This window comes from Wyeomyia smithii, chromosome 2 (genome assembly GCF_029784165.1).
Source record: "Wyeomyia smithii strain HCP4-BCI-WySm-NY-G18 chromosome 2, ASM2978416v1, whole genome shotgun sequence".
Classification (NCBI taxonomy): Eukaryota; Metazoa; Arthropoda; class Insecta; order Diptera; family Culicidae; genus Wyeomyia; species Wyeomyia smithii.
This window is the reverse complement of record NC_073695.1, coordinates 80,765,034-80,792,447: the sequence shown is the minus strand read 5'-3', so window position 1 is coordinate 80,792,447 and position 27,414 is coordinate 80,765,034. Positions and strand designations below refer to the sequence as shown.

General features: G+C 40.6%; 1 protein-coding gene and 1 pseudogene across 3 annotated transcripts; both read right to left on the bottom strand.

Moving 5' to 3' along the window:
• Window positions 1-333: 333 nt before the first annotated feature.
• Window positions 334-15,039, bottom strand: LOC129719713 (SET and MYND domain-containing protein 4-like; annotated as a pseudogene).
• Window positions 15,040-20,511: 5,472 nt separating this feature from the next.
• LOC129723968 (GTPase-GDP dissociation stimulator vimar) lies at window positions 20,512-26,681 on the bottom strand. 3 transcript variants are annotated; one of them, XM_055678486.1, is made up of 5 exons: window positions 26,349-26,681; window positions 24,124-25,032; window positions 23,253-23,426; window positions 22,976-23,188; window positions 20,512-22,919 (listed from the first exon to the last, which is right to left on the bottom strand). In XM_055678486.1, exons 1-5 carry the CDS (start codon window positions 26,353-26,355, stop codon window positions 22,387-22,389), a joined length of 1,836 nt encoding a protein of 611 aa, XP_055534461.1. In that variant the 5' UTR covers window positions 26,356-26,681; the 3' UTR covers window positions 20,512-22,386. The 3 variants fall into 3 exon arrangements, with proteins under 3 accessions (XP_055534461.1, XP_055534463.1, XP_055534462.1); XM_055678488.1 differs by lacking the exon at window positions 26,349-26,681 and adding an exon at window positions 26,151-26,174; XM_055678487.1 differs by lacking the exon at window positions 26,349-26,681 and adding an exon at window positions 25,815-25,959.
• Window positions 26,682-27,414: the final 733 nt, after the last annotated feature.

Sequence of the window (27,414 nt, the reverse complement as noted above, 5' to 3'; positions counted from 1 at the left end):
ACAGAGATCCGGCTAGCCAAAAGACCGGAAGAGGGCCAACGACACCCCGTGCCCGGAACAACCACCTATAGGCCCATCAGGGATCGGCCACTGCAGCCAACGACAACCGTGAAGGAATAAAGCGACGAGCAGCAGAGGAAAAGGGATCCGCGTGGGCGGATCGGACTAATCGACGACAGGACGCAGCGAGCGGCGATGCCGCCCTCAGAAAACATTCTCAAGTAAACCCCGGGTATTGAGTGAGTAGCTTGTTTTTGATTTATCCATGCGCATGCGATACTGAATGTCTCCATAATTAAACGAGGGTGAGAAGCAAGCGAGTTTGCCCACCGCTTACCCCCTACCCCCAATCGTGGGTGGAATTGAAACCGCACGGGGCACGTGATAAGAGCTAGCTAGAATGATATAGAGGAAAGGGAATAGAGAAATAGTTATGTGCCAGGAGACAAGATGGAATAAATGTTACATCATGGTTTGAAAAGCAAATAGAATTATAGTTATCATTTGGCGAAATTAAGATGTTTTGATGCGCTTTATCACAGTTCTCGGTTAGGTTTTTTCATGCTGTTCGGTTCGTTTACTTTCTTATTTTTTTCATGAATTTACTGGAGAGGCTGACTCCGATATCAGCCAAGGCAACTCCCAATTCGCTGATAGGCAGTCGAGTGGGAAGTTAAGGCTTTGCCAGGGATGAGAAAACCCCCTTGTGTAGTATCGGTGAGATCAAAAATCGTGTGTTAGGACGCCGAAGTCGTCGCGTCAGTCAGGTTTTCCTACGCAGGTGTATGCGGAGTACAGCGAGAGTTTTGAGTCTGCCAACTTGCTTCCCCTCCCTAGGATAGGGATAAAAAAAAAGGAACCTTCTCCCAAAGGTCTCAGGTCGGGCAATCGTTAATCGTGGTGGGTGGTCTCTCGCATGAGAGTGGCGCTTAAGCCACCCACTTAGCACCGGGGTGCAGGCAGGCGGACCAGTTACAACACATACATAGCAAGCTGTACTTGTGCAAAATATTTATGATTCCTATTCAGCTGAAGCCCTGAGTTTGTTCTACGTAAATATGTTTTTGTGGTTTTACATTCGTTCATTACCCATTCTATATTATGGTCAGCTTCAAGCAATGGACATTTTATCTCGAGCAGTACTCCATTCATAGGATCTACACCATCAAGGCTTACACCTATCCATGGTTCTATAAAACTTATCACAAAACCGCACCTTTTGATCAAAGGGTTACGTTTCCTCATATAACAATCTAATGCTAACTGTTCTACCTGTTTACCATACTGAATAGCTTTTGTATGCAAACATTTGGGACATAGGTATAACTGTATCTTTTTTGTCCAATCTGCGTTTTTGTTTTTGTAATAAGTATATAACTGATAACAAGAACTTCCAGTTATTCTTATTGATCGATGTAACCTCCAGCTGCTATTATCTTGCAACTTGGTATCTATACAAATCCCTACAATTTCTGATAAGGTTTTGACTATATGTTTTTTATAAAACATTTTATGGCCATCTGAAACAAATTTTATATCTATTGGATGCGTAGGATGTTCATCCGAAATTAGAATTAAATCACGAAGCTCATAGTTTGTCAAAAACTTGTCCAAATTATTTGTTTGTAGTGGTCCTATTGGAAATCTATAACATGTTTGCTCTCTTCCGGTGATGTGTTTCTTGACAGCGGAATCGGGTGAAGCTGTAAAAATTAAAATAGGTAGTCATGTTTCAACTACTTCAGTACCATCCTAAAATAATTTGAAACTTACCATCCATAATACGATCAAAGCCTTGTTTGAGCAATTCCCTCATGTTGCCAAGATCAATCACCGCAAGTTGCGAATGCTTCCTGGCACAGCAAAGATTCCTGACAACTTTGGCTTTCCATAAATCAGTTTTCTCGCTTTTACTAATTTCCCATGCTTGGCGAGAGCTGGTACATGTTAAATATTCTACAAAGCGAGTGCTGGAAATAGCGATTTAGATTAACTCTTAGTAATTATCAAGTATGTAGAAATATTACTTAGCGAGATGAAGCAAACAGGCGACAATATGTTTACATCTAGCGGTACCCGCTTTGCATACACATCGAAGAATCCAATGACGGAAATCGTAGCCAATATGCTGTTTAACTTCATGAGGAACGTCTCCTGCATGGAAACTTTGGAGCACAAATCCACAAATATCAATCATGGAATCACTTTCATTTGTATAACCGATGCACACAACATGACCTGATTCAAAAACAGGTTGTCCTTCTCGAAGCGGCCTAATGGAATCTCCTATGTAGTCCAAAATATCCCCTAATGTAATGTTCACCGCTTTTGTCACCGCGATTTCTCCTGCAAAGATAAACATAACCGCAATGAGCTAAAGCAAAAATGAAGAGTTATTATAAATGCGATATCCTACAACACTAGAATTACATACCAGTAGAATGGAAAATTCGTTTACTTTCCGATGACTTCATGTTAGAGCAAATCACCGACCGTAAAACTCAATAAAAATCGAAAAAAAACACCCGGTCAAATGCACAACAGCAAGAAAACAAGTCTATGACACTTTTTAGTTAGTTCTTCGAAAATTAACCAGGTGGCGCACATGCATAACACGTTTCGATTAAATAGGTACGTAGTTTGCTCATTTACTAACTGTCATTGTAGCGATTTAGAGCGAGTTTTTATTCTTGATTTAAAATTCGAAGGTTAATGATACAAAATTTTTTAAAATCACGTTTTGCTCAGAAAACTACACTCTTTCAGATGATACATGAAAATCGGAAATCCGTGAATAGCTAAACAACCCAATTGTCATTGTATCGATACCAGACCTCACGGTTTCAAGTATACTTTATTAATATATATAGGTCCCCGTGGTTCTGTGGTTAGCGATGTCGGTCGGCTAGCTCTCCCACACGGTTGTGGTATCGGGTTCGATTCCCGATCGAGTCGAGGATCTTTTCGAGCTAGAAATTTTCTCGACTCAGCACTGGGGCACGGTGTATCGTTGTACTTATCCTACACATGCAAAATGTGCCAAAAACAATATCGATAACGAATTCTCTCAACTAATCTAGTTGATCGAGATCGCTGTTAGCCCCAAGGCTAAGCGTGCGATATTGTTTTTTGTTTTTAGGTATCAAGCACTGACCATTGCTGGAGTGATTTCTTATTAACCTATCCAAGGTAGCAGCCATAATTCCTTTATTAGTTATTTTCTCCCTTATTTGCGTCGTAAATCACAATGTCGTTTTTTTCCTTTGTAGATCACTACTGACCCATTGGAGTAAAAGAAGAAATTAAGGCCCAAACACAATAGATACGTTGCGACTGCGTTTGCGGCAATTTGATAGTTGGCCCGTACATTTTCTGTCAAATTAACGTCAACGCAACGCAAACGTATCCATTGGGCTTGGGTCTTTAGTAATTGGGTTGTTTAGCTATTCACGGATTTCTGATTATTATATATCAGCTGAAAGAGTGTAGTTTTCGGAGCAAAACATATTTTTTATTAAATTTTATATCATTGTCCTTCGATTTTTAAATGAAGAATAAACATCGCTTTCGCATAAGACATACGTAACACTCAGGAAGAAATCTTTCAAAAAAGTTGGTACGAAATCAACTACTCGAATGGTACCATGACATACATAAGATATACGTAACACTGGCGTTTTTCTCTGGTGCAGGTTGCTCCACAGCACTCCATTCGCGACTACGAAGTTGAAAGAGATTTTTAAGGCTGTTCGCACCTGGGCGAACTCTCATATGAAATTGATAAAATGTGTGTGATGACAAAAGCAAAAATATTTCCTTCCTTCTTTTTCTCATGCAAAAACCAAACAAATATCAGCACCTTCGTAGTCGCGAATACTCCTTCCTGTTCAACTGCTCGACAAATAATAAATAAAATAAATTTTATTTTTCTCGGCTTTATCGAGCCCCAAAGAAAATCCCATGAGGAACTGTCAAAGAGTTCTTTATAAATTTAATGCAGCATTTTTCGAGTGGGAACGAGACAAATGCAGGGCAGCGCAGGTACACCGCCTTTATAAACTACTCAAAGAGTGATTTTATTCAGAGTATGGTACCACATACATAAGACATACGTAACACTGGCGTTATTTCTGGTACACGTTGCACCATAGTACTCCGTGCCTCGTCCTGTCCAACTGCTCGACAAATAATAGACCGCTCCAATCGTGCATGTATTGGTGCACTTTACACTATGTAAGTCGGATCGAAAATGAGGCAAACAAATCCCTGCCCTGATTGCGAAATGTTTATTTTCTTTCGCTGGCTTGGAAGTTAATTTATTTCTACGCGAACTATGTGATTTGCTTACAAATAGTATCTTACCACATACATAAGACATACGTAACACTGGCGTTTTTTTCTCTGATACACGCTGCCCCACAGTACTCCGTACCTTGTTTTGTCAAACTGCTCGATAAATAATGAACAATATGAATTTCCTTTTTCTCGGCTTTATCGAGCCCCAAAGAAAATCCCATAAGGAACTGTCAAAAAGTTATTTACAAAATCAATGCAGCATTTTTCGAGTAGGAACGAGACAAATGCAGGGCTGCGAAGGTACACTGTCTTCAAAAACTACTCAAACAGTGATTTTATTCAGAGTGTGGTACCATTCGAGTAGTTCATTTTGCACCAACTTTTTTGGAAGATTTCTTCCTGAGTGTTACGTATGTATCTGGCTCTATGGCAAGTTTGGCAACTCTGTACAAAAAATACGTTGGTGCATGCGTTTTCCGCATTGTGCTGCTGCTGCTGCTGACAATTGCTTGTGCAATACATATATGCGTAGACGCAGTTGCAATTATTGGATCTATTCCATATAAAATATCATAGTAAAAAGAAAAAAATGGATCTTAACGATATTTTCATCACGCCATCGGAGTTTCAAAGAAGGAATCTCAAAAAACCGTTAAGTTGTTATACTATTGAATTTTTATCACTGGCAGACAGGAAAATCGGTAATGACGCAGCTGCTTGTCGCGATTACGTGTTGAAACATGGACCGTTCATCAATTTCCCGGAAAAGCAAAAAAATGATCAAAAAGCTAGTTAAATTCGTCAAGAAGGAAACAGACTGTACCTTATGAAAAGTTACCAGGTAGCTCTGAAGAAATACAACGAGAGTATCTGCTGGTCAGAAACAGATTCAATGCTGGCTATTGGTTACGCCAACAGGTATGTACTTAGTTAATATTTAGGGATTTTTTCCAAATGCATCAAATAATTTTTTAGATCGGCTGTACATGTTGAATTGAGGGATTACGAAAATGCTCTCACAAATATAGAACTAGTAAAAAATCACAACTATCCTGAACATCTCATAGAAAAACTTTTGAAAAGAGAAATGAAGTGCAGTCCAGATTTTTGAAAAGATTTAATTTGCATTAGGATTTATATTATAAAGTATTATATTATAGGGTTTTGAACTATCTTTCAGAAGTCTGGGCTGTACATATATGAACCGTTGCAGAGAACAGAGTGGTCTAAAGACCATTTTTTTTCTAAAATGAGTTTTTTGCATAAACCGCATCTACTCAAGAAGCTGAAGTTAGGAGATTAAGAAAATTTCGGAAAATCGAATTTTAAAGCTGATTTATTCCGTGTTGAAAATTCGTCCGAAACAGAATGGCCGTTTTGTTTCGGAACAGAGTGGTCTATGTACATAAATCGATGTAATACTATCAAGCAACACGTAACATGTAGCATATTACATGTGATGAGGAACATGCCACTTGTTTTGTACATGTCACACGTGATATGTAACATGTTACACGTCATGTAACACGAAAAATGTAACATGTAAAATATTATGTAATATCTTGTGTTACATGTAATGTAACACGTGACATCTTACATGTGACATGCTATATGTATCATATAACATGTGGCACTAGCCATTTTATACGATTTACCGGGTTTGTGTACATAGACCACTCTGTTCCGAAACGATTCGAGGATTCCAGTGAATATATGTATATATATATATATATATATATATATATATATATATATATATATATATATATATATATATATATATATATATATATATATATATATATATATATATATATATATATATATATATATATATATATATATATATATATATATATATATATATATATATATATATATATATATATATATATATATATATATATATATATATATATATATATATATATTTATATATATATATATATATATATATATATATATATATATATTTTTTTTTTGTTTGTTTCAGGTGGAGGGGAAATTTGCATCCAAACCCCTGAGGTGACCAACCTCAGGGAGTGTGGGGTTGGTTTGAATCAGTGACCGGACCCACTAAAACCCCTCCAGTCTCCAGCCCATAATACTCCCCGGGACCACCGCTAGGTATTGCTTCGGGGAGCGGCTTTTGTGCTCTGTGCACCCTCTTGGTTCTATAGATCTCTTTGCTAACTTAGCTAACTAACCTGGAGACTGGCCGTTAGCTAACACTGGCGTGTCGGTGGTCAACCTGTCGCCTGTTTTGCAATTCTAAAACTATTTGAGAGGCGGCTGTACAAACCGCCCTCCAAATGTTTGGGTCTTTACACATCCTCCGAACTAGGTTGTCCGGAGTGGTGTCTGGCCCGCTCACTACCATCATGTCGCTCCGCGCATGCACAAAACGAGGGCACACGAAGAAGACATGCTCAGCAGTTTCTTCCGCATCCGCGCACTCGGGACACATGGGGGACCCCGCATGCCCGAATCTGTGTAGATACTGCCTGAAGCAACCATGACCTGACAGAATCTGTGTCAAGTGGAAGTTAACTTCTCCATGGCGCCTCCCGACCCATCCGGATACGTCCGGGATAAGTCGATGCGTCCATCTACCCTTTGCGGAATTGGACCATTCCTGCTGCCATCTGATCATCGAGAATGACCTTCTGGTGCCTCGTATACCCCTTGTGTCACGTTGATCGAAGCATTCTACGTCCTCCTTAATGGCTATGCTGATAGGCATCATGCCGGACAGGACGCAGATTGCGTCGTATGACACTGTACGGTACGCGCTCACAACCCTCAGGCACATGAGCCTGTAGGTACTTTCCAGTTTTCGACGATGACTGTTGGTACCTAACGCTTTGGACCACGCTGGCCCACCATACCTAAGTATGGACGAAACCACGCTGGCAAGAAGTTTACGCTTGCTGCCATATACCGCTGAGCTATTGGACATCATTCGAGATAGTCCTGCAGCGGCCGTTGAAGCCCTCTTACAGGCATAGTCGACGTGACTCTTAAATGTGAGCTTATCGTCAACCATAACCCCCAAGAGCTTCAAGGAATGCCTTGAGGTAATGGTGCAGTCACCGACTCTGACCACCGCCTGTTGCTCTAATTTGCGGTTGTTCACAACCGTAACCTCCGTTTTATGGTGCGCTAACTCCAGTTTCCTAGAGTGCATCCAGTCTTCGACCTTGCGTATGCAGTGCGCGGCCGTCAACTCGACCTCTTCGATCGACTCGCCGTAGACCTCTAGCGTGATGTCGTCTGCGAAACCGACGATCACAACCCCTACAGGGAACTTTAGTTTCAACACCCCGTCATACATGACATTCCACAACACCGGGCCCAGGATGGAACCTTGCGGTACCCCTGCGGTGATTGGGACGCACTTCTGACCCTCCTCCGTGTTGTAAACTAGTACCCGATTCTGGAAATAATTTTCCAAAATCTTGTACAACGACACCGGTACGTGGATGCTCCTAAGCGCGAGCGCTATGGAGTCCCAACTGGCGCTATTGAATGCATTCTTCACGTCAAGCGTGACGATTGCGCAATAGCGAATGCCCCAACTCTTACGCTGGAGTGCTACCTCTGCCGTCTTGGTGACAGAGAGAATAGCATCCAGCGTGGATCTACCTTTCCGGAAGCCGAACTGGTTACTTGCCAGACCGTTTACACCCTCTGTGTACTTCACCAGTCTGTTGAGGATAATCCTCTCAAGCACCTTGCCCGTAGTGTCCAGCAGACAGATAGGTCTGTATGCCGATGGGTCCCCTGGCGGTTTCCCAGCCTTCGGCAACAGCACCAATCTCTGTCGCTTCCACCTGTCCGGAAAGAGGCAGTCATCCAGGCACTTCTGCATGACTGCTCGAAATAGATCGGGGGCCACTTTCATGGCCGTCCTGATGGCCAAGTTCGGGATTCCATCCGGTCCCGGTGCCTTGCTCACCTTTAGGGAGTTGGCGATCACGATGAGTTCCTCATTCGTAACCCTTACCTCCTCCACAACCTCTGCACGGCTGCCGTCTCTCACGGATTGGAAGCCCGGCAGGTTGGCCGACCATCCCTGGTCTGTGTCTGAGATACTGGAACGTCGGACGTGAGACTCAGCAACCGGAGGCCAAGGATTTGGCTCGTGTCGTGGAAAGAGTCCCTCGATGATACGCTCCAGCATCGCTGGTGATCGCTCTGCAGGCGCCAACACGCCTTTGGTCTTCGCCATTACGACTCTGTAGGCGTTGCCCCACGGATTCGTATTGGCACTCGCGCATAGCCTATCGAAGCAGGCCCTTTTGCTCGCCTTTATCGCACTTTTAAGCGCCGATCTTGCAGATCCGAATACTACACGGCGCTCTACCCTCTGTGCATCGGTACGTGCACGTTGCAACATCCGTCTTGCACGGAGGCACGCGCTACGGAGGTCCGCTATCGCGTTGGTCCACCAGTATACCGGTGACTTACCATTCCTAGGTTGGCGGGTCCTAGGCATGGTGGCGTCGCACGCCCGCGATAATGTGGCAACTAATTGGTCAGCACTCGGGCGGAGCCAACTGCCCCCCTCGCGCTCTCTTCTCATTGCTTCTGCAAATACCTCGGCATCGAAATGCGATGTCTTCCACCCGCGGACGGTCGGAGTATTGGCTCTACCCGTCGCCTGCCGCCTCACGTTCTGGACTACGCTATAGCAGACCGACTGGTGGTCACTATAGGTGTAGCCATCGTCTACCCTCCAGTTCACGATCAGTCCTGGGCTGGAGAACGTCACGTCGATGATCGACTCCGCACCATTTCTGCTGAATGTACACTTGGTTTCAACGTTGACCAGATCTAGGTTGAGCTTTGCCAAAGCTTCCAACAAGATCTGACCCCTCCGGTTCGTGCGGCGGCTTCCCCACTCAACAGCCCAAGCGTTGAAGTCGCCCGCCACTACTAAGCGTGTTAGTCCCGTCAGCTCCATAGATAACAAATCGACCATCTGGGTGAACCTTTCGATAGACCAACGCGGCGGAGCATAACAACTGCAGTAGAACACTCCGTCCACCTTGGCAACCGCGTATCCTTCATTTGAGATTGACACAACCTCCTGAACCGGGAACTTGCTGGTCGTGCATATGGCCGCCGTACTGGACTTATCTGCAACCCAATTACCGTTTCCGGGAGGAATGCAGTAGGGGTCCGATACGATTGCGATGTCCGACCGCGACTCAGACGCTGCTTGGTATAGCAGCTGCTGTGCCGCATAGCAATGGTTCAGGTTCAATTGTGTCACCCTCACGCCCGTGGTTTCGTGGCCGCCTTACCGGCTGGGCACCGTGGGCCTCCCATAAAGTGCTTGGCGTCCCGTTTTCCAGTACATACCAAGCACTTGGGAGGCTCCCCGCAGTCTTTAGCTTTATGGCCAGCACCACCACAACGCCTACATAACTGGCTCCTATCGGGCCCCTTGCAGGTCCAGGACTTGTGTCCTCCCTCGAAACACCTGAAGCAAACGTCCGGCTGCTGGAGTATGCTCAGGGGACATACTGACCAGCCAACCTTAAGTTTGGCTGTCTTCAGGGCCAGAGTTGCATCGGCCGATGCAAGCCGGAAAGTGGCCACCTGGGTCCCCGCTGGACCCTTTCGGAGGCAAATTACCTCAGTGGCTACTTCCACTCCGCACTTCTCCTAGAGGGCCTGTGCAATATCGCACCTCTCGGTGATTTCATCCAGGTTTTTGAGCTGGAGAGTCACCTCTGAGGTGAGTGCCCGAATTTGCACATCTTTCCCGAGGACCTGCTCGGCTACCGTCTTGTAGGCAGCGCCCTTGTTTTTAGCATCCTTACGGAGCTCAAGGATCATCTCGCCGGTGCGAGAACGACGGATGGTCCGCACATCCGCTCCCAGATCTTTGAGCTGGGTTTCGCCTCTCATTTTCTTCAAGACTTCGGAGTACTTGGACCCCTCCGTCTTGAGTATGAGGGCGTCGCCCCTGCTTCGCGCCTTCTTTCCCATTTTTGGACGATTTGTCGCCTTCTCGTCGTTGCGCTTGCTGTCTTTTTGGTGCTTCCTTCCTCCCACGGTAACCCAAGGGTTTCCCGTAGCTGCCACTTCGGCAGACTTTTCGGCGGACTTGGAGGCCGTTGGTGTGCTATCTCGCGGGCTTAGCACAACCAACCGTTTCTTGCTGTTCTCGGGGGCTTCCCCCGGAGACTGCCTTGCTCTTTTTGCGGCTGACCCGGAGGCGCAAACCGCTGCAAACATGCAGGTGTCCGTTTGGACCGACTTCGTCGCCCTTCCGGTCACCTCCGTTGCATTCTTCTCTGCAGCCACCGCTCTTGCCTTGAGCTCGGCGTGCTCCTTCTTCGCAGCATCGACGGAGGACCGAAGCATGTAGAGAGCCTGCTTCAGGTACTTCGTCGTGTTGGTGCGACTTTTCGCAAACTCGATTATGGCATCGAGCTGCTCCGACAGCGCTACTACCTTCGGTAGCGTGTCTCGCTGTCTTCCGACCGCCTTTATCAACAGTGGACCAGCCACTGCGATGTCTTGCGTCGATCCGGTAGGCGTACTGCCTTTGCCGTCTTCGCAGGCGTCCTTTACTGCATCCATCTCCGCCTTTCTCGGCGGAGACCTCTGGATGCCTCCTCGTGCAAACGGGTTTTTCAACCCATCTGCGCCCAATTGTTGATCTTCATTATTACTGTTCATTTTTGTTAAGTGGGTCCCCCTTCCAGCCGCAATCCTTATCCATACTGGAGTGGTCGCCTATCTGGTCCCATGGTAGTCTATGCCGAAGCAGTGAGGCCATGGCATATATATATATATATATATATATATATATATATATATATATATATATATATATATATATATATATATATATATATATATATATATATATATATATATATATATATATATATATATATATATATATATATATATATATATATATATATATATATATATATATATATATATATATATATATATATATATATATATATATATATATATATCTATGCATACATTGCCCGCTTTACTAAACTTAAAATGTAAGTTATATGACAAAAAATGAAATTAGTTCGTAAAGTAAATTTAGCCAACGGAGCTCTTCCGTGATACGCGTTCGGAATCTAGCCAGCAACTGACGTGTCTCATCGCTTGCGCCACTGTACATATAATAAGTCGTTATACACTGTGTGCGTGAAGAGATCACTCTCTCAGTTACAAAAATAAACTCCCACCGGGCAGTGTGTGCAGTTCATCGTTGGCGTGCTGAGATACGGAAACACAATAGTAGAGGGTGATTCGACTTTGGTTTAGAACTATTTATACCTTTCCCAGTAGTTTAATTGGCCAAAACACCTTGCCGGAGACAATGGAGATTGCGGGTTCGAGTCTCGTCTGGACGAGGGAAAAAATTTTCTAAGCCTAAATGTCACACCTTCTATTCCCGTTCATTTTCGCATCCTCGCAAACTGCATACATTGCCCGCTTTACACTTGTATTAATGTTTCATAATGCTGCGTGGGGATAGGTGGCTGTAGTTTCTCCATAACCAATCTTAGTTTTAATTTGTTTTTATCGCATATATCACAAATACAATCAAAATGTAGTGACATCATCAGCCTTAGATTCTCAGACGCAGAATATACTCGGAACATAGGTCCATATGATACGGTGATCTGCTCGCCTCTGGCTATAGGGCGATTCACGATGTGCTTCGTTTGACCGGCACAATATATCGCAAACGTGTTAGGATCACACGAATGATTAAAAGTAGGAGGGTGGTATTCAAGACACGACCGCATGACGTTGGACTACGGTATTCTTATATTCCATTAAAACAAATAATAGAGAGAATTGCAACTCTAGTATTTGCTGCAATTTTATCTAACAGTGCATTTCTGGATGCTGAGACGTTAAAACGTTATAAATAATAATATATACTAAAAGAATGGATATCTTTTATTAAATCGCTGTCATTTCATACATATTCGAATCAACCCTTTGTTTGCTGCACTACCAAGACAATCATTTAATTGAGCGAATTGGTAAAATTTTCCTATCTAAGCAAAAAGCAAACTTTACGAAACTATCTGAAATTGGAGCCCAGAACGATTCAACCGAAAATTTTAAATTTGAAAATTGTTTGACATTTAATCGATAAAACTCATGCTAGGTTAGTTCCAGCCCAGCATATAACTTCATGTATTTGAAAAAAAAAAAAAGTTTGGTTCAATAACTCAATATAGCAAGAGCTCAATCACACGTTTTTCGGTAGTTGTTATCAAGGTTTGGGCGAGTGACAGGAAAATATCTTAACTTCTTCAGTTGTGATTTAGAGCATTTCTAATTGTTTTGTTATTTTTCACGATAGCGACAAGTTTGTTTCTTTCTCTGTGTGCGAGAAACAAAATCAAAACCGCGCACCGAGAAACAAAAACGAAAATTTAATGAATGCTCATTGAGAAAACTTGCAACTCTTTTTACCAATAACTTATGATACTCAAAAGAACCCGTTTTGATCTAAATCAAATTTCTAGTAAATAAGTGTTGATCATTCATAGGTAGTAATTTTTCCTCGATGAATAAAGACTGGCTGAAGAAGTTAAAATCGCTGCTGTAAAATCAAATTCACAACTGTGTTCGTTAAGACGTTTTAATATTTTCAATGACAATAATAATCTTCGATAAACACCCGCTATAGTTATTCACACACATGCTATAACTATCTAAACACGCGTTAAAACTATTCATACACACGCTGTAGCTATAGCTATCCATACACACGCTATTCCTTTCCATACATCCGATACAACTATCTATACACACGCATAAGCTATCCAACCATGTGCTATTACTATCCATACATACGCTATTACTAATCATTACACACGCAGCAGCTATCCACACACAAGCTATAACTATCCGTACACACGCTAAAGATATACACGCAATAGCCATAATATGCTACACATGCTAGTGTCTTACACACGCTATAGCTAGCCATACACACGCAACAGCGCCATCCCTATCATCGCAAATGTCATAGCAATACAGATGCACATACGCTATATGTGCACACTGCACATACACCCAACGTTTTCACCCAACGATATCTGAATTGGATTACCGCTGGTGGGGTCCAACTCAGATCGAAGGAGCACCGAACTGAATAAAGAAATGCAGCTTCCCACTACCTCCGCCGCTGCTGCCTGATACCACCGCTCTGGTTCTGCTGCAGCTCAGTTTGGCCGCTGGAATCAGCCACCGCTGCTGATTATACAAGACCGGCCTGGTGGCCTTTCACTTGTTAACTGATGACTGCTATGAGACGACACAGGCTATTATATAGCCCAAAGCAAAAATCCATCCGCGAGCAAACAAGAAGCGAGCTTGTGATTGGTTGAATGTGCACGACTTTTAACACAACTTTTAACTAGTTTAGTATCGAAAACATATTTAAATTATTATATGACAATCTTGCGCAATATTTCCCATACCAATCAAGCCATTGGTGTTTAGAATCTGTTCAGTGGTAATGATAAAAGAAGCATTTTAAAACGGTGTTGAAACACCTGTTGCAGCTACCGAAAGCGAGCTCGTTATTGGTTGAAAGCTGTGAGACTGTTTACAAAGTCAGATCGGTTGTATCCGTTAGTGTCGACTGTGCTTGTGAAGAGAGGTGGTGATTGGTTGCTCGGTATGATTTAGACAATCGATGTGATTTATCAATTTTTCAATAGTGTATCTCGAACAATAGGTTATTTTTGTTACATAAATTCAACCGTAAAAGAATTTCTGATCGGTTGATGCCAAAACCTCGAAATTCTGAAAAGAAATGACTGATATATAAGCGCTCAAAACCTGACCACTTTTCCCTGGTTTTCCCCGGCGGAATTACTAGATTTTCAAATTCAGGTGCCTAACTTCGATATAGACGTTAGTCCAACGTCAAAAATGGACCCGATGGTGAAAATATGATTAATATAGCTAGCCGAATCCGTGATAAGATGTTTTATAGAACTAAAGTAGTCTTGCATGCAACGGATCATGAATAATTCTTGTTCTTCTGTAGCGAAAATGGATTTGACAATGGATGCTGCATGTAGACTGAGTAGAAAACAACCGCGTGAAACATATGATGCCTATCTCTCATAGTACTTGCGTCACCACCGCGGTCATTAGGAATATACATTTTTTGTAAGAGTTTGAATTCCTCAATCGGATCGTAGTTCGTAAAGTCAAAATTCAAGGGATTGCTTCCGTTTCTGACATTAGTTTTACAAAATTCCATCATGCGCTCAACATTGTCGTCAAAAAGTGTGAGAGCGTGAAAAAACATTCGAGGAGCCAATCGTACAGCTATTAGCGATAGATGCTGAAGTTTCGCAGAAATCCCACATTCAAAGCGATGTGCAAACTGCCAGCCCTTCTGGAGACAGTCCTGACTGCAGAACATCACTGAAACGTATTTTGGACAAGGAAGCAAACTGTGCGTGGTACAAGAACAATAATCGCACAATAGATACTTCATTTCATCGTTTGCAACGGCAAACATAAACTTTTCCTGTAAAATAATATCACCAGTTTTGAAGTTTCGATCAGCAACCATGCTTCGGCCATAACCTGGTAGTTGTTGCATTCGAATCCCGTCTGCTAAAAAGGGGATTCGAGGATTGCCTGTAGAAACAGATATTCGAAAACGTAAACGATTGTAATCAAATGCAGACTTAATGGCTTAATCATATGAGCCGTTGCGAACCAGAGTGGTCTATAGGCCATCGAGCAAATTGTTCAGGGGAAGCAATTTTCGAAAAATCTCTGAATACAATTATAGCCAGAGGCGAGCAGATCACCGTATCATATGGACCTATGTTCCGAGTATATTCTGCGTCTGAGAATCTAAGGCTGATGATTTCACTACATTTTGATTCTATTTGTGATATATGCGATAAAATCAAATTAAAACTAAGATTGGTTATGGAGAAACTACAGCCACCTATCCCCACGCAGCATTATGAAACATTAATACAAGTGTAAAGCGGGCAATGTATGCAGTTTGCGAGGATGCGAAAATGAACGGGAATAGAAGGTGTGACTTTTAGGCTTAGAAAAAATTTTCCCTCGTCCAGACGAGACTCGAACCCGCAATCTCCGTTGTCTCCGGCAAGGTGTTTTGGCCAATTAAACTACTGGGAAAGGTATAAATAGTTCTAAACCAAAGTCAAATCACCCTCTACTATTGTGTTCCCGTATCTCAGCACGCTAACGATGAACTGCACACACTGCCCGGTGGGAGTTTATTTTTGTAACTGAGAGAGTGATCTCTTCACGCACACAGTGTATAACGAATTATTATATCTACAGTGGCGCAAGCGATGAGACACGTCAGTTGCTGGCTAGACTCCGAACGCGTATCACGGAAGAGCTCCGTTGGCTAAATTTACTTTACGAACTAATTTCATTTTTTATCATATAACTTACATTTTAAGTTTAGTAAAGCGGGCAATGTATGCAGTTTGCGAGGATGCGAAAATGAACGGGAATAGAAGGTGTGACTTTTAGGCTTAGAAAAAATTTTCCCTCGTCCAGACGGGACTCGAACCCACAATCTCCGTTGTCTCCGGCAAGGTGTTTTGGCCAATTAAACTACTGGGAAAGGTATAAATTGTTCTAAACCAAAGTCGAATCACCCTCTACTATTGTGTTCCCGTATCTCAGTACGCCAACGATGAACTGCACACACTGCCCGGTGGGAGTTTATATCGACTTTGGTTTAGAACTATTTATACCTTTCCCGGTAGTTTGATTGGCCAAAACACCTTGCCGGAGACAACGGAGATTGCGGGTTCGAGTCCCGTCTGGACGAGGGAAAAAATTTTCTAAGCCTAAAAGTCACACCTTCTATTCCCGTTCATTTTTGCATCCTCGCAAACTGCATACATTGCCCGCTTTACTAAACTTAAAATGTAAGTTATATGACGAAAAATTAAATTAGTTCGTGAAGGAAAAATTAATACAAGTGGTTTGTGAACCGAGAGCCAATGTGGCAGCCAAAATTATCGCTTTAGAGCAGTTCATTGAAAGGTTCTATCGGATCAATACGCAAAAAACTCTACGACGTATTGATAGTTTATAAAAACATTTTGACTATGATAGTTATGTCTGAGCTAGTCGAGGCACGACGAACTAATTTATTTTTGCAAAAATAATCTACAACTGCTTTTGCTGTTTTTATTTGACTGATCTAATACATACCGAACTTTTAATGTATGCTGTAATTTAAACGTTCTCGTTACGTTAAATAAGATTCAAACATAAATGCATTAACACTACATAAATGACACAAAAATGTGATTGTATAACAATTCCTTGAAAACTATTCCCCAGAAAATAAAACGCCGAAGCTTTTTCCCCAGAAAACAAAATCCCAGAATGTACCAATATCCAGAAAACTGCTACCCAGAAAGTACTAATCCCCAGAAAGTTATTTTCCGGAATGAACCAATGCCCAGAAAACTATTTCCTAGAAAATGCCGTTTTCCAAAAAACTTATCCTGAATCGAAGAAATATCCATTTTTAATTTTTTTAACATGGAAAATCTGTTAAAACTGAGTTTTTGTATATCTGAAACGTATATGTGCTTAATCATAGAAAAATGAAAATCGAGCTGAGAGGCTGAAAAGTTTTGTGTTAACGATTCTATCATTTGAATCAACTTATTGTCAACTAATACATTTGTTCTTTCATGGAGTAAATAAGTAAGCGCTTGACACCAGGCCCTAGTCATAAAATCAGAGAACTTTCAGTAATCTTTTCTGACTGAAGGAATATCACAAGTCGACCACAAAAACACAGTAGCGAATTGATTTCTGTGGCTCCTTGACCAAAAATCTAAAATACTCCTTTTTATCTTAATTCGGTTAATCTAGTTCACATGGGGAGCAGCCCCCCTGCAGAAATTACCTCTGTAGATGTTCGTTCCTTTTTCTGGGTTGATGTTGGTTATGTTGGTTGATGAATCTGGTTATAATTCCGGAGCTTGAGTATACGTTTGCATTGGCGTGCACACCGGAAACGGTAGCGTCTTTGTAATCATGGCAACATGAATCCTTTCCTTCGAGAAGCCAACAAGAGATATCGGAAGAGTTTTCTTTTCTGTTTACAGTCATACTAGCCATGGAAGTCTTTCATAGAGAGCTATGGTTGGTCAGGCTAGTAGAGCATGGTATTAATTGCTGTTTCGATATTCTCTTCTTGGACCTTGAAAATCGAAGACTGGAGCATGCAAACTCTCATCAGCTTGTACCGAATCCGCAGCAGGTCTCCAAGGTTTAGAGTCTCTAGTCGATAGATCAATGTAGGTAAGGGAAGTCGGCGAATTAGATCCGTAACTTCGGGATAAGGATTGGCTCTGAAGACTGGGATGACTCGGGCTACGGGGCTGCCGGGTCGCGGGTCTGCGGTCGTGCTCCCGCTTCGCGCGGTTGTCACGCCGTGGGCCTGCCGGCGCTTCTGCCTCAACGCACTCCGGGGCGTCCGGCCGTGTGGTGTCGTGGGCCGCCCATTCGTCCGCCTCTCTTGAAGGGTACTTACCCCACCGTTCCCCTCGATAAATCCGGAACAAATGTCCCCTACTGTCCCAAAAACTATGATAAATTTGTGATCCCTTGAAAAAGGTTCGATCAAATTCGGTTTGGATCTTTCGGAATGGCAGGTAAAAGAATTTTCATATTTTCGGCTCTGGAGGGGTCAGGTACGCAAGTGTTAATTAAAAATGTCAAATAATTTAGAACGTTAACAATATAATAACTGAATACTAATGTTTTTTTTTTCGGGTTACGGTGATGCTGGAGAATAGTTTTCTGGGCATTGGTGCATTCTAGGAAACGGTTTTCTGGTAACTAGTACTTTCAGGGGTTTAGAATTCTGGTAACTAGTATATTCTGGGATTTGGTATTCTGGAAAATGGTTCATTCTGGGGAAAATCCTTCGACACTTTATTTTCTGGGGAATGGTTTTCTAGGAAAAGTCGGACAACCCAAAAATGTTTGTAATAACAGTAACATACTGTGTTCCTTACTTATCACAGTTCGAAATAAAGACATTAAAATACTCAAAATCGTTTTTTGATTACAATTGGGTCTGTAAATAGTATTATTTTTTACTCACTTTCGACAATCTTAACATCACGAGAGACGTCGCTATTGAAGTTTACTATAGTTGGATGTTTAATCTGAGTTATGCAAAATCGTTCGTTTTTCTTAAATGGAAACTTTTGACTGAACAGAACACCACTCATGCAATGTATAAGTGGTGTTCTATTCAATAAATTTAGCAAAATAGAAGAATACGAGTATGGATATCTGGAAATAAACATACACTAGAGTCGCTTTTTACGCGGGGGATATGTGCCGCGTGAAAAAAAGAGCGAAAATTCCAGAGTCTGCGTAAAAAACACGTAAATTCCGGAATCCGCGTAAACAAAAAACGCGTAAATTCCGGAATCTACGTAAGAATATGAATTCCGCAGTGGTGGGCACCATTCCGCTAATTCGCTAATTCGCTAATTAGCGACGCTAAAATTAAGTTAGCGATTTAGCGATTTCGCTAATTTTTGAGCTGGTTAGCGAAACTGTTAGCGTCGCTAAAATTTTGGCCTTCGAAACGCTAATCGCTAATTCGCTAAATTTCGTGGTGAAGCGACAATAGAAATACTTAGAAAAACTGTGAATTGCTGATAGCGTACGTAAATTGCTTCGAAAGATGAACATACTTTACTGCGAAAGTTACTTTTGTCAGTTTTTTTACCCTAGAATTGAGTTCCAGTTATCGTACAAGCCACAGGAGCATTTTGAAGAACAAGCACAAGGTCTAGATTGAATTTTTGACACACCAAGAACTTTGGTAAATTGCAATGCGCTTGAAATTATGACAACTTTGGTTCTACTTTTTCGATTCAGATAATTATTGAGTTTTCATGAAAACACTCCTAAGAGTATCTATTTTCAATGCAAGCTAAATAACTTTAGTTATTCTTGTTTTTACAAAATCAAATATGAATACCGTTTCGTGAACCTCTTACTGTAAATAGCTTTAAAAAGTAATTGTTTTCGTTTGTTTAACCAAAACAGATCAAAGTGGTCCAAATCTTACAAAACACGAGCAATAAATATAGCGATATAACTATTACATATTTAAAAGTTAGCGATTAGCGATTAGCAAAAGTTCCGCTAATGTGGGCTTAGCGTTTAGCGGTTATCGAGCTAAATTTTCCGGTTAGCGACTTAGCGATTAGCGTCGCTAAATTTTCGGTTAGCGGTGCCCACCATTGGAATTCCGGATTTCGCGTAAATTCCGGAATCCGCATTAAAAACCGTGTAAATTTCGGAATCCGCGTAAATTCCGGAATCCGCGTAAAAAAACCCCGTAAATTCCGGAATCCGCGTAAAAAAACCGCGTAAAAAGCGACCTTAGTGTATTCCTTTTTCTCTTATCAACCAGCGCCGTCTATGAGTCAAACAAAAGACTTGGGACTACCCAAGAATTTTTTTAAAAGATTAAAAAATAATGTTTGTTTTTTTTTTTAATTATTTTAGAATTCTTGCATAAATAGTATATCAATACATCTAAGGAAATAGTTTAAAATATATTTTTTCGTTCATAATTCCCAGATTTGATATTTAAAACGGTTTGTCAACGTTCGAATCAAACTCGTACGAATAAATCGGAGACTGTTACCCTTTACTCACTCGCATCAATTTGAACGTTCTTTTATTATGCTCATCGGAAATTAAGGATGACGGTTATGGCAGCAGGCAAGAATAAAAAAAAGTAATCACAAATGTGTTGTAAGCAATCAATATTTCATTTTACATTTAAAAATTTGATAAAAATTAAATTCAAAAAGTGCACACCTCACCAAAAATTAACCCTGAAAAGGTAATCATGTTTTGATGTGCGTAAAAGGATAATCATGCGTGAAATTGACTCCCGTCTTTCAAGTGATTGAAAATGCGAATTATCGACGAATGGTCATTACGGCGTTAACATATCGATTAGAAACAAAAACCAAAAATAATTAAAATTTAAAATTTCTTTATAGATTAAGCAAAATGAAAGCGAGGAGTCAAATTGACGCAGACTATCTTTCCAGGGTTAAGGCGAAAGTTTCCAAAGACTGGACGCAATTTCAGTAATAAATAATACACTGCCTGTTTCAATATTTATAGAACGTTTATTTTTTTAAATTATTCTATATCAGGATCGAAACGACTAACTTAATGTTCGCGAACGATTTTAATTTTTCGGATGAATCATGTTTTCTATACCAGCATCCTTCAACGTCACTTATATTCCAATGTTATTCGATGTGTCATTTGCATTTATTTAATTGGTACAGATTTTATCGCGTAACTGTGCATTCCCATAAAATGGTCGTTGCTGTTCTCGTAAGAATGTTTCACCTCTCCTTAGCCTCATCTTTTTCTCTAAATCAATACACTTAACTGGTCAACTTTGTGCTTTCCCTAGTGTTTAATAGAAAATTTAAAGTTGGTATATTATTTGCTTGTAAATAACAATCTTATTTTGTTTTTTTTTCCTTTGTTGCGCATGAAATACATGAATTGTTTAATAAATTTGATTGTGTAACATTTTGTCATTCGACTAATATGAAAAACATTGCTTATTATTCGGTTTAAGATGAATTTTAACATGGTTTTGTTCGAAATGTAGTATTTTGTTTTTGTTTTATGTTAAAACGGTGTGATCTTCTGCGTACAAATCGAATCCCACGGAATGGTCGTGTTTGTATGACAGCGTAGAGAGATATCGAGAAAAGTTAGTCTTGGTTTTTGTATTCTTTTTTTTTTAATTGAAATAGTGTGTTTCGAAAAGGAGAACATTGTTGCTACTAAGTTTCGTTTCACTCGTTGCACTACTATTTTAGCAAAAATTTAATAAATGCAATGATTGTTTTCAGTTTATGTATATTGATTCATTTAATTAAACTTTAAGTTTCACAATTGTGCTCAAGTTTTCAAAACTACAGCCTAATCGAGTGGGCTTCTGGAAACATCTAATGACTAAACAAAATAATTGCAATCGTAATTGTAATTGTTTAAAAACGATAGTCTAACTCAGATTTTGAAAATCCATTTACGCTACTTAAATCGCACTAGACAAATAAATTGCAAGCGTTGTTCCATTGAGTAGTAGCATTCATGAAGGTGGAAACAACTACCTGATAATTACATAAATATTGCATGGTTTCATGGTTTAAATTTGATCAACCGCATTGAATCATTCTTCAGGCATATTTTGTAGGGTCGACATTATTTTTCACTGTAATGATGCTTTTAGTGGCAATTCTCGGGCCCTCAATAAGACCTGGTTATGTAATCAAAATCCATTCGCCTATTTCGGACCTAGTGATAACAACCTTTTTATAATCGTTATTATTGAATACTCGTACATTTTGTTCTCTTAATCTAGTTACATTGAATTTCTGGCAATATCGAACGACAGGTTACGAGAACTCTGGTACCGTCTTTGTAAAATTGTAAATGCAAGTCTCTTAAAAGTGTGTGCAGGTTGTGATGCGCAGTATTATTGCTGAACGGTTTTCACAAGACATCGACAATTGAAAATTGTCATAATTAAAGAAAAGCATACATTTCCGCGACTGATTCCGTGTCAAAAAAATAACTGTTGCTTTCTCCGCCTCACTAGTACGTATTAGTTGAATTGAAAACAACTGGAAACTCCGCCTATCAAGTAGACTTAATCTGACCTTAAGTTAAGAATGTCACGTTAACTTTTCTCTGTTGGCAAATTTCATATAGTTTAGAAGCACCACACATCGTTTTCATCCAGCAATTGATGAACGCGGATTATATAAACAACGCTCGGCAAAAACACTTCAGCGAACAATTACAAGATGTTTCATCAAAATGTAGTCTAAATTACATGTAACTCACGTTTGTCCCACCAATAATGCACATAATTAAATAAATTGATTAAGCACATTTGCATGCAAAGAACAATACTGATCCCTAATGTAATTGAAAAAAAAAAGAAAAGCTTAGCACTTAGAGTGTGCAATATTCTACCAGACTAGGTATCGACTTCAATAGTTCATCAATGTTGTGTTTCCTCAAATGCTCTGCACACTCTGGCGATGCTTTTAGAAGTTTAACAGATGTCTGCAAATTTTCCACTATTTCTTTCGTCATCGTTTCCCCATTCAACGTAATTTGCTCGGCAAGCTTCGCTCCTACATCGGCGCGTATCAACAGAGTGTCTAGCTGAACATCGGCAGTTTTGTTGTGAAAAACCGTCGACAAAATACTAAGGGCTATCAGAGCTTCGTTCTGCATTACCAAGTGCGTTGAAGTCAGCATGCTCACCATACTATCGACGGCACCTTCGACTGCAACAAACTTTCTCAAACCGACGTCATCTGCAGCAGACAGATTATTGTTCACATGGTACGCGTGCTTGATAAGCCAAGCCATCAAACGTAGCGATTCACCCAACACTCCTGTAAATTCTGAAGTCTTACTCCAATGAACCAACTGCTTGATAAGTTTTTCGTTCTGAAGCAGTTCAAGTGCTACGGTTTCTGCAATGGATTTTAGTGTAAAAATGAGTACAGAAATGTTTCTATTGAAATTTAACCCTGTCCGTCTACAGTCATCCGAAGCGTTCCAAGTAACTTAAACACAACCGGTGGTTGATGAATTTCCAACATTGGTAGAATGATGTCTACCAAACCAGCTTCAATCAAGGCGGCCTTGTTCGGTTTTGGTATGACGAGATTTTTTAGAGTACTCAATAGCGCATGCTGCAGCGTCATTTGATGGTCGACACCATTATTTTTCGCCAGTATAACTGAAGGATAGACAAAGTTTATAATAGCTGTTCGAAAACCAAACATCAGGAACGCAAAGCTTACAGAGCAATTTATGCATGATTTCGTTTTCCACCATATAGATACAGTGCCGGTCAGTGCGAGCGAAATTTCCCAAAGCCAAAACACCTGTAGTCAGAAGCTCAACGTCGTACGAATCGAGCCAGTCCTCCATGTATTTCAGCAGCGGGGTTGTATATAAATAATGCATCGATTTATCTGAAACCGATAGATTTGATATCATTGTAATAATACTGTCAAATTGTAATACATACTTCATAACCCATTTTTAATATTCTAGTCAATATTGTTTTCAAACAGCATTTGGATAAAATTCTGAAAATCCTATTAGAGAAGACAAGAAGACTCGACTCGACCAATGAGACGAGTTGCTCATCGCAACCTCTGTAATACGGCCCATAATTTCCAAGGAGGCAAGGCAAATCATAAAACACCTTTTATTATGCTCGACTGAATAACATGTTCATGTTCTGTAGAAGTATCCTTTTTTTTTCATTGAATTTTTTTATCCACTTTCAAACATTTTTTTTGTTTCGAACAGAGCGCATCAGGGTTAGTAAAAACATCTCTGAAACGCTGAAAGTTAGTCGAAACTAACCACTAGAAGGTAAGGAATGTATCAAAATTTGAATAAAGGTAAACGATTTGGAAACCGTCAAAATTGTGTGGATTACGTCAAGAAAAGAACATGTTGATGATGCGTAATTTATGGTACCTGATTGATTTAAGTGTCATTTTATTTATCGGTACGTCATATTATAGATACAAATATTTATACATTTGGGGAAACAGAATCGATTTGTGACAGTTTTTACCTCCCAACCTACTTCTGTACATCATCAAACTAATCTTCTGAACCGTTACTAGAAATTTTCAAACAAATCTTCATAGTTACCTCCCGTCAAAATAAGTACAATAAGATCACACGCCAGCTTCATCAGCACTCGTGCCTCGTCCGTATTGGCGAAGGTTTTGTACCTTTCCAGCAGTTTATATATCGTTTCGCACAGGCCCTCCTCAGCCAGCAACAGCTTTACTTCGTCGTTTTGCGCCTCGTAGTGAAGTAATGCAAGGCACGATTCGGCCAAATCCGGATTAGTACATTTAGCCAAAATTTGCGCAATCAATTTGTTCAGTGATGGTTCAAAGTACAAATCACTTATCTGTTCGGTTAAAATGCTTAATGGGGGGAGCATGTTCAGCAGGAGATCCTCGTATTTATCAACATCCGCTACGCACCGGTCCAGAATCTTCTCAATTTTTCCGATAATTTGAAGTTCGACCGCCCGCTCTGCTATGTCATCGCTTCCGAGCAAATAGTTTGAAATCAAACCACATCTTACTCGAACGAACTGATCCTTGTCTTCCTCGTCGGTATCGAGATCTAAGTCTAGAAGCGAAAAAATTATCTCGTCCCCCTTAGTAGCTTTGATAATGTTGCGCGCATCGTCATTGGCATAGCAAATGTTGCCCAAAGCTCGGCAAACCTGTGTGGTAAGTTCAAGCTTGCTTTTTTCATTTTCGGACGACAAAAATGATACCAGCTTTCGGATAATGTCTTCTTTGGTAAACTTATCTCGCTGGACTTCCGTTTTAGCTATTTCCGCAATGCACCGAGCCACCTGTACGCAGATAGTTTGATTATCCAATGACAGCAGCTCCAGCAGATCTGATTTTATGTCGTATTTATCGCTAAGGTTGTTTTCCGTATCGGCTATTCGCTTAAGCAAAGGTAGAGCCTGCTCAGGATTTTTCTCTATAGTTGCATTTTTGAGCCCTGCAATAATCTCATCCATGTCGGCAGCTGAACAATAAAAGAGAAAAAGAGTAGTGTATTAGGTGATCAGTAAGTGAAGACTAAAATCAATCTCTAGCATGGGAAAAGCGTACAGTTTGGTGATATAGCTCATGAGAACGATATCCTGATCAGTTGGCTAATTGCCAAATGTTTTAAATAAAATCTAATTGTGCTTTGCCAGAACAAGGGTAGTTTGTAGCGAGAATCTTGGAGATGTAATTTTTCTTTCTTCGGAAATAACGTCTATAGTAAGTTTGTTGATGGTAGTGGTGGATTATAAATCTGAAAATCTTTTTTAAAATAAACTTCACACCACTGAAATTACTGAGTAAAAGAAAATGTAAAACCGTAAATGTCTGACCACTATATATTTAATTGTAAACTACAATTTTAATTCGTATAATTGATGTATTTTGTTGTTTTCACATCTACTGCAATTTAAACCACTAAACTTGAATCGAATATTAATGTCTATAGAAATTATTGTTCTGTTGTCTGCAAACAACAATTAAAAATTGAAAAATCTTTTACACTAATAAAGAACATGAGTGCTTGTTGTTTTACGAAAATAGTAACAGTATGGCCAGTGAAGTGAAGTTGGAAAGCCCATATTATATTCGAAAATTCAAACCGCGTTCCATGTAAACAATGCATTAAAATAATCCTTCCATACCATCCTAACTTCTCTCCGTCGCTTGTATACATGCGTATATATTTGTCACGGTACAGAGCTTACGATATATGTTTAACGGAACCAGATATGCTTGATAAATCTCAACCTAACTCACGTTATATTAGCGATTTGTTTAGAATTCTTCAACAACACCCGCATACGCAACGAAAGCAGCGATTCTCCAAACATGAACATGGTCTGTTAATTTTAGAACACCCACAGTAGTACGAGAGCACAGTAGTAGCAGTAGCAGTAGGTTTATTTTAAATAGAACATCAAATTTTCTCAAAAGGTAAACAGTCACATTAATTCAAAGACACGAGAATGCACCTCCATACACTATGATGTGCACATGAATAGAAAACTAGATAGAGATTTATGAGAAGCTAATGCACCTTTTTCTGCTCAGTGCTCTCGTACGATTAGTATCGATCCGTCTGGTGATAGATACCTATGTGCTATCATCTAAATGTGAATGATCTCTGAATGGAGGCTTTTTCATCACCTCTCGGGTTTGCCACAGACACTGCTCTAGAAAATCTATTCTACAGTTCTTCTTCTAGGGATAGAAACGGCACCTTGAACAAAAGAATTGTCTTCTTTTTGAGCAAACAATCATACCCTGGTGGGAGGAGAGAAGGCGCCTTACCTTCCATTATTACGATACTTTCCCACCTTCACGAGACGGCTGATTCATTCATAGACAATTCGCAGCTTCCAGAGGCCCAATCGGCTACCGTGAACTTTCTTGCCGAAATAGTAAACACCAGCAACGTCCAGGCAATGTTTTTCGATCTAATATTAGCAAACCACGTTAATCGCACGATTTCAAACACTGTCTAATGTTTCGATAGTCCCGATTTGTATTCTTCTGTCACATTCTCACCTCACTGAACCACAGCCACAGACAAAGTAGAAAGGACACTAGAAATGCACGATCGATGCCGCGCTGCCATATTTATTTCGGTTTATTTATGTCATTGCGCACCCCACGCGACTGCACATAGACAGTGCCGGCAGAAAGCACTGATGGCTGATGGGCTCAATTTTTTGAAGGAAAGATTCTCCGCCAATGTAATGGTATTCATAGGTGGAGGTTGTTGGGTATACGCTAGGGCAGGACGTGACAACTGACTTTTAGTTATTCTTCTTCACACTTTTGGCTTATTTTTATGGAATATTCTAATTTACGATTCTGGTCGAAATATTTAAATCAAAGTTGAACGTGTTTTCCGCAGGCCTTAAGGCCCGAGCACAATGGATACGTTTGCGTTGCGTTGACATTAATTTGACAAAAAATGTATGGACTAACTGTCAAATTGCCGCAAACGCAGCCGCAACGTATCCATTATGCTTGGGCCTTTAAACGCGCCTATGCTTTAGCACTGGGTTGTATGTGACATATTTTTGGCACCATTTCCTATTCGAACTCACCGTGGTTCAGTGATGCCACATATACAGATTTATCTGCTTCTATACAGATTTTTTGCGTATTTTTCATACAGATATCTGCATATGCAGATTACAGATTTTCTGGAAATAATACAGATTTATACAGACTTTTGTGGTTTTCATGGGGTCGTAAATTAAACTTCTTTATATAGTTGAAAAATATAAATTAACTCAAATGCGGTGGAGCGTGTTGGAGGTTTTATCATATTCATATGCTACGCATCCCCGTGGCTCTGTAGTTAGCGATGTCGGCCGGCTAGCTC